This window comes from Telopea speciosissima, chromosome 6 (assembly GCF_018873765.1).
Source record: "Telopea speciosissima isolate NSW1024214 ecotype Mountain lineage chromosome 6, Tspe_v1, whole genome shotgun sequence".
Lineage (NCBI taxonomy): Eukaryota > Viridiplantae > Streptophyta > Magnoliopsida > Proteales > Proteaceae > Telopea > Telopea speciosissima.
Genome location: NC_057921.1, coordinates 43,867,611 through 43,875,364, shown reverse-complemented (window position 1 = coordinate 43,875,364; position 7,754 = coordinate 43,867,611). Strand labels below are relative to the sequence as shown.

Below are 7,754 nucleotides of genomic sequence, written 5' to 3'. Positions count from 1 at the left end.
GGAAACTAAAGTGAGCTTGAAACAGACAGTTTAAGTCTCCAAGCTTCCCCCTTCCCGAAAACTTAACACACAAGTAATGACTTATTATTGTTATCCAAGAAAGTTCTTGCAAGTTTTTTGATTTCTTCTTGGTCCCCTCCCTGAAAGAAGTTTCGTCCTTGATTTCTTCTTTGCCGAAACAGAACCCCAACTAGGAAATTGCCTAATCTTTTCCAAGAAAGTTCTTCTAAATAATATGATTTCTTCCGACTCAAAAGAAATTTTAATCTTGATACTACTTTGCCAAAACAGAGCCCCAATTCCCTGGGAAAAGAAGAACAAAAAAAAGGGAATCATCTTTTCCAAGAAAGTTCTTGAAAATGACTAAGAAGTAAGAAATCTTCCCGTTCCAAAAGAAAGATCACTTTCATGGAAAAAATGAATCAATTATTCAGATTCAGAGAAGCTTCTTCTGCAAATGAGACAAAATTCATTCCTACCTAAAACAGAAAAGTAATGCAGTGTGAATAAGCAGCAGCACCTGTAAGTCATCAATGGTTTGCTAAGAAGTATTTGAATAATGAGATATATTGAGACAAAATTCATTCACTTTCAATTTTATTGTTAATCCAAATGAGCCATTTTGAATGAAAGATTTGAATACACCAAAATGAAATTTGTTTCAGTGAAGGTGGAAACAGGAATTTTTTATGTTGTGGAAAAGAGCTGAGAGCTTCTATATAATTAGTGAGGTCATGAATTCATGAGGGGAAGGGAATTAGAACTCTTTGATAGGAAAATGGATCAGAATCAGATTGATGGGGTTTGCTCCCTGATGGAAGAAGCTAAGTATGGAACGATAGAAAAGTTATATGAACTACTTGGGGAAGACAACTCTATTCTTGACAAAGCCAATCAGCAGTTCAGAAATAATCCTTTACATGTCGCGGCATCATGTAACAATTATCTCTTTGCAGCTGAAATTGCAATCCTGAAGCCTTCATTGGCTAAAAGCCTGAACCAAGATGGATTAAGTCCTCTACACATAGCTGCTGAAAAGGGACATTTAGAAACAGTGAAGAAGCTCTTGAAGGTAGACAAGGAACTCTGCTTCATCAGAGGCAGGGAGATGATGGTGCCTCTTCACTGTGCAGCAAAATCTAGGCATCGCAGGAGTAAAGAGGTTATAGAGGAGCTCCTCTCTGCTTGCCCCAAGTGTATCACAGCATTAACAACTCGAAATGAGACAGCTCTTCACACTGCTGTAAAGAATGGTAGTTCCCAAAACTTTGAAGCACTGGTGAAATGGATCAAGGAACAATGGGGGGGCTACAACATTCTAAGCTGGAAGGACCAGGATGGAAACACCATCTTACACCTTGCAACATCAGAAAGAAAATCTGAGGCAAGATAGCTTCTTCTTTTACATAGAAAGATTCCAATTTGTGATTTTATTTTCCTGTGTTCTTCTACTTGACCCTTGCTTTAGTTTCTTTTCTAAATCACTTTACATTCTCTGAATGACAAAGTTTTGAATTGTAATGAATTTGAAGATTGTAGAGCTGCTGCTTTGTAAGTATGGCTATTTTGTTCGAAAGGCTGCGAAGATAAACACAAAGAACAACAAAGGAAAGACAGCTTTGGATGTTTTAAAGAAAACTGGATCACAGTGTAATGGAACCAGAGACATTAATGAATCTCAAACACAACCAGTTCAGGAGGAGGAAGATGTAAGCATAAGGGTTGAGGGAGAAGAAGATGAGGGAAAGGTGCAGGAGAAAATAGGAAAGTTCCTTCAAAGCTCAGGTGCAAAGGGTTCTAAAGATATCTGTTGCACACTTTGGCACAAGAAAGATTCTAAAAAGAGAAGGGCTTTACATTCTGGAATCAAATGGTTGCTGAAGGTCCCAAATTTCCTGAGTTTCAAGGTAGACAAAGACACTCCAAGTGACGTTCGAAACGCTCTGTTAGTGATTTTAATTCTGATCGTGACGGTGACATACACAACCGGAATCAATCCTCCAGGGGGAATTTGGCAAGATGATGGAATCAGCAATAGCTCACAGAAACCACACACTGCAGGAACATCAATTTGGTTTGATAAGAACCCAGACTCTTTCCAAGTACTAATGCTTTGTAACTATGCAGGGTTTCTTGTGTCTGTTGTCCTGGTTTTCAATCTCACTGAAGGATATACATTACGAGGTCCGGTTCTACTAGCTCTGCTCTTTATGTTGATTACCTATGGATTATCGATTCGACTCCTGTTTCTGGGTAAGGGTGCTCTAGCAGTGTTGATCAATGGAATGATATTGACTGTTCCATTACCTGTGGCATTAGTCCTTTTGGTTGCTACAGCAAATTGGATATGGGACATTAAGGAGTAGCCTTTATAATTTATTTCATTTGTATAGGGCTGATTTGATATGATTTCGATTTCATTTTTGAACTTATTTCATGACATAGCCAACAAATAGTTTTTTAGTCGAGAAATAGAATAAAAATTGTTTTGATTGTATCGATCTGAAATATTTTAAAAATAAGAAATCCATTTGGTAATTCAAATTTTGAGAATAGATTCTTTCTTTTAATTGAATTTACGAGAGGATTCTTCTACAGTTACAGCTTCAAAAAAGTCACTTTCCCTAGCTGCCACATGCATCAAAAGCACATCCAGGTATATCAACTTCTTAGAAAAGTAGGCGAAATCGAGTTCCACTCTTGTTAGAACTTCTCTAGCACTTCCCATTTTTCGCATTCCCTCTCCATTAGGTGAGATAGATTCTTGGGAGTAATTAGTATAAGTTCTACTTCAGGATTCCCACAGTCCGGATTCTAAATGGCAATTGTTGCATTCTCAATAGCACTGTCAACCATTTTCATTTTCACAGCCCAGGTATTCGGTTAGCTCAAAATCTGGAAACAAGAAGATCCTAAAGATCAAGATCCGTTTTAGTGCAATGCGCATATACTCTGATCTCCATTTCGAGCTCTACGAATGACCAACTTCAATCGAGCATATCTTCCTCATCGAAGCTCCGTTTTAGGTGATTCAACTTGCAGAATGCTTGTCCCTCTGAGCCCTACACACAGAGAAGATATATATATATATATATATATATATCAGATTTGGTGGCCTCTGAGGTGCGGGTGTAGCGGAAAACCCATTCCCCTTTGTTATTTGTTCTTGAACCATCTCCATTTGTCCCCTTGCATCTGTATAGCTTCATTGAAGCTACTGGAACCGTGGGAGAAGCTTTCATTTGTGTTTTTATGGGGTTCATTGCATAGAAAGTGAAGAAAAAGAGAGGGGAAGAAGAAGAAGAAGAAAGAGAGAGAAAAGGACAAGATAAGAAGGGAGAAGGAAAAAGAGAAGGGAGGAAGAAGAAGAAATAAGAGAAAAAAAAAAAAATTTGTGTGTGCGCATTGAAGGTGTTTGTAAAAACACCAAGGAAGAAGAATTGAGAGTGTGTTAGGGATTGTCTACTGCCAGGACATCGCTGTGAAGGTCCACCATTGTCAGGGAACCTTCTCCGAAACTGGATTGCCACCACCAAGCTTCTTAGGATACCAAACATCATTAACTCATCATATTGTGAGCTTTTCTTTACCATTGGCTTTGTCATTATTTCTGGGTATTCACTTTGTATGCTAGATGGGTTTAATTACTGCCATAGACCTATGCTAGATGTGCTTTCATTGTACGGAATTGTTATAAGCCCATTTATGTATTTGAGTAACCAATGGGTGCTGGGTACCATTGGGGGTTACACCCTTGCTCTTGTATTCATCAGGGGTTGAAGCAAGCAAGGTGTCCTGAGTCATAGCTGTGACTAAAACACCACTAGGATAGATTGCCCTTGCTTCTGTATATTAGGAGTGGAAGTAGTTGTAGGACCTAGACTGTTGATTGTAGTTGAAGACCAGTATTGAGTAAATGCTGAGGTCAGTGTGACTATTACTCTGTGCACGTACGCAACATTCCGAAGCACGTATATCTTTTGTGTTGTGGATATTTGTTATTATTGTATGCATATTAGAGTGTTCTGCTGCAGGATGTGTGTACACACTTGATAGAGCCTTTGACAGGTAGACTGGAGTGTGTACACGATTGTGTGTGATTTTCTGTGTCAACAATGAGGGTCTCCAACAGTGTTTGTGGTTGTGTGGTTGATTGCCAGCATAGCGTGATAACATCAGCTCCAAGCAACATTATAGTTTCAGGCCTTACAATTAGCAGCTCTTGGCAGCAATTCAGTGATTGTAATTGTGGTTGTGTGAGTCCAAGTCAAGAGTGCCATACAGAGTGATCGAGGTTGTGTGTCTGAATATCTTTTGGGAGGACTGTAAAGGCAACTGTGGTAAATGCTGTAGACATCAACAGGTAAGCTAGTAGGTGAACCTGTTGAGGGGAAAAGTTTTTTTAACACACTGATTCACCCCCACTCTCAGTGTCAACCTAGAAACAACATTTTATACTCTTTAAAAAATAAAAAAATAAAAAACTTTTTATTTCAGAATTCTTTGGCGAGTAATAGACATCCAGAACCAGAAATAAAAGTTGAGGAACACACTAGTTATATCACCAACTTAAATAACGTTGTATTCTGTCAAAGCCATACCAATTGTATTCAATTATTTAATAAGACCAACTTCTTTTATATTGAGAAGAGAGACCCCTCTCTCTCCCATGTTCATACTACTCTTCTTTTTTCTTTTTTTAAGTAGAATGAGAATATGTACAGCTAGCTATAGTTCTTCCAGGTACTGCCACATTCCAAGCAAATCACGAGACATCATATTATGAGACGTCATATTATGAGACCAAATATCTGCCGAGTACGTGGTAGTTTTTAATGAAAACACAAATTTTGTAGTTAGGTAGACCTCAACATGTTTTGTTCACATCTCATATTTTTACCAAAAACAAGTTGTCAAAGTACTAAAATAGAGGAGAATTCACAATAGTGGTTACAGTATCAATAGATGTGCATGCACGGACATAGAGATTCAAGCCAATATACGAGAGGGTGTTTGATTGAATTAAGGTTATGGAATTTAATACATGACCAATCCAGATCATGTTGGCAACAGGAATTTTTTATATTGTGCAAAGGAGCTGATCGAGAGCTTCTATATAATTAGTGAGATCATGATGAATTCATGAAGGGAGGGGAAAGGAACTAGTATTCTTTGATAGGAAAATGGCTCAGAATCAGATTGAAGAGGTTTACAACTCCTTGATGGAAGCAGCTAAGAATGGAAACAAAGAAATGATAGAGGAGTTATATAAACTGCTTGGGGAACACCCCTCTGTTCTTGACAAAGCTGATACACAGTTCGGAGAGAATCTGTTACATGTCGCGGCGAAGCATGGCAATGCACTCTTAGCAGCTGAAATTGCAATCCTGAATCCTTCTTTGACTAAAAGCCTGAACCAAGAAGGATTGAGTCCTCTACACATAGCTGCTAAAAAAGGACATTTAGATACTGTGAAGAAGCTCTTGAAAGTAGACAAGGAACTCTGCCTCTTCAAAGGCAGGGAGATGATGGTACCTCTTCACTGTGCAGCAAAATCTGATGTAAATCTCAATAATAAAAAGGTTATAGAGGAGCTCCTCTCTGCTTGCCCCAAATGTATCACAGCATTAACTACCCAAAATGAGACAGCTTTTCACATTGCAGTAAAAAGTGGTAGTTCCCAAAACTTTGAAGCACTGGTGAAATGGATCAAGGGACAAAGGGGAGGCTACAACATTCTAAGCTGGAAGGACCAGGATGGCAACACCATCTTACACCTTGCAGCTTCAGAAAGAAAACATAAGGCAAGACAGCTTCAATTCTTCTTTTACTTAGAGAAATTTTGCTATATTTATTTCTGATTTTATCTACTTCTACTTGAACCCTGCTTTGGATTCTTTTCTAATTCACTTTAGTTTCTCTGAATGACAAAAGTTTTGAATTGTAATGGAATTTGAAGATTGTAAAGCTGCTGCTTCGTAAGAAAGGCTATTTTGTTAGAAAGGCTGTGAAGATAAACACAATGAACAACAATGGACAGACAGCCTTGGATGTCATAAATGGATCAAAATTACAACCAGAACAGGATGAAGAGCTAGGCAGCAAAAAGGTGCAGGGAGATGAAGATAAAGAAAAGGAGGTGAAGAAGAAAATAAAAAATTTCCTTCAAAGCTCAGGTGCAAAGGGTTCTGAAGATATCTGTTTCACACTTTGGCACAACAAGAAATATTCTAAAATTAAATGGTTGCTGAAGGTCCCAAATTTCCTGAGTTTCAAGGTAGATAAAGACATTTCAAGTGAAGTTCGAAACGCTTTGTTAGTGATTTTAATTCTGATCGTGACGGTGACATACACAACTGGAATCAATCCTCCAGGGGGACTTTGGCAAGATGATGGAATCAGCAATAGCTCACAGAAACAACACACTGCAGGAACATCAATTTGGTTTGATAAGAACCCAGACTCTTTCCAACTACTAATGCTTTGTAACTATGCAGGGTTTCTTGTGTCTGTTGTCCTGATTTTCAATCTAACAGAAGGATATACTTTACGAGGTCCGATTCTACTAGCTCTGCTCTTTATGTTGATTACCTATGCATTATCGATTCGACTCCTGTTTCTGAGTGATGGTGCTCTCGCGGTGTTGATCAATGGAATCATATTGATTGTTCCATTACCTGTGGCATTAGTCCTTTTGGTTGCTACTGCAAATTGGATATGGGACATTAAGCCGTAGCCTTCACAATTTCTGCATTCCCTTTGTATAGGGCTGATTTGTTATGATTTCGATTGTATTTTCAAACTTATTTCATGAAATAGTCAACAAATAGATTTTTTGTGAAGAAATTGAAATTGTTTTGGTAGTATCAATCTGAAATAATTCAAAAATAAGAAATCCATTTGGTAATTCAATTTTTTAGGATTGATTAATTCTTTCTTTTAAGTGAATTTAGGAGAGGATTCTTCACACTTCTAGTGTAGGGAAATCTCCAGATCCTTAACCTTTGAATCTAACACTCCAGGTAAGAGATTGAATTCCATCGGCTTCTCAACAATCCACCAACACATCGTCACCCTCTACAGTTATATCAACTTCTTAGAATAATAGGCCAAATCAAGTTCCACTCTTGTCAGAACTTCTCTAGCACTTCCCAGTTTTCGCAACTCCTCCCATTTTTTTTTTTCTGGTCCATTCTTGTGAGTAATGAGTACATGTTCCACTTCAGGATTCCCACAGTCCGGATTCTAAATGGCAATTGTTGCATTCTCAATAGAACTGTCATCCATTTTCAAAGCCAGGTATTCGTTTAGCTCAAAATCTGGAAACAAGATCTTAAATCCTTAATTCTTGTAAAAGACTTAATCAATAAGAGAATACCACAAGCAGATTCTGGAAAAACCCCAATTCATATTCTGCTCGTATATTAAGAGGAAAATATATTAGAGAGGGACCCCGTTTACGATTATGATCCATGGTGACCTAAATCAAGCAGATACGGAGTTCAATCGATTATCCAAGGAAGACCCAAATTTTCCTAAAAGTAAAACCTTTCAACCAACATGGGCCAAGGTGATAGAATCCACAGGGAGAAGAACTCCACCAGAAGGAAACTCAGCAACCCACAAGATCCCCTCTTCAATGGTTCACAATGGTGGGTAGTTCCTGCCACACGTGTTGCTAGTGGCGGGTGCTGCGGCAGAAGAGCTCGCATGGCACTCGTAATCGAAGAAGGAGGTGATCTAGAATCATCTTC

At 38.4% G+C, this 7,754-nt stretch overlaps 2 protein-coding genes across 2 annotated transcripts; both read left to right on the top strand.

Annotated features, from left to right (window-relative positions):
- The first annotated feature begins 778 nt into the window (after positions 1-778).
- Positions 779-2,366, top strand: LOC122665783 (ankyrin repeat-containing protein At2g01680-like). Its single transcript, XM_043861921.1, has 2 exons — positions 779-1,384; positions 1,533-2,366. The coding sequence occupies exons 1-2, from the start codon at positions 779-781 to the stop codon at positions 2,364-2,366; spliced, it is 1,440 nt and encodes a 479-aa protein (XP_043717856.1).
- A 2,817-nt stretch (positions 2,367-5,183) lies between these two features.
- LOC122665782 (ankyrin repeat-containing protein BDA1-like) lies at positions 5,184-6,736 on the top strand. Its single transcript, XM_043861920.1, has 3 exons — positions 5,184-5,803; positions 5,950-6,139; positions 6,254-6,736. Exons 1-3 carry the CDS (start codon positions 5,184-5,186, stop codon positions 6,734-6,736), a joined length of 1,293 nt encoding a protein of 430 aa, XP_043717855.1.
- The last annotated feature ends 1,018 nt before the right edge of the window (positions 6,737-7,754 follow it).

What these genes read in the sequence shown, in the direction of transcription:
- LOC122665783 (XM_043861921.1), top strand. Translation starts at nt 779, where the DNA reads ATGGATCAGAATCAGATTGATGGGGTTTGCTCCCTGATGGAAGAAGCT. An exon ending in CATCAGAAAGAAAATCTGAG is followed by an intron (nt 1,385 to 1,532) that starts GCAAGATAGCTT and finishes ATGAATTTGAAG; the next exon opens with ATTGTAGAGCTGCTGCTTTG.
- LOC122665782 (XM_043861920.1), top strand. Translation starts at nt 5,184, where the DNA reads ATGGCTCAGAATCAGATTGAAGAGGTTTACAACTCCTTGATGGAAGCA. An exon ending in GCTTCAGAAAGAAAACATAA is followed by an intron (nt 5,804 to 5,949) that starts GGCAAGACAGCT and finishes TGAATTGTAATG; the next exon opens with GAATTTGAAGATTGTAAAGC. An exon ending in ATGAAGATAAAGAAAAGGAG is followed by an intron (nt 6,140 to 6,253) that starts GTGAAGAAGAAA and finishes TGGTTGCTGAAG; the next exon opens with GTCCCAAATTTCCTGAGTTT.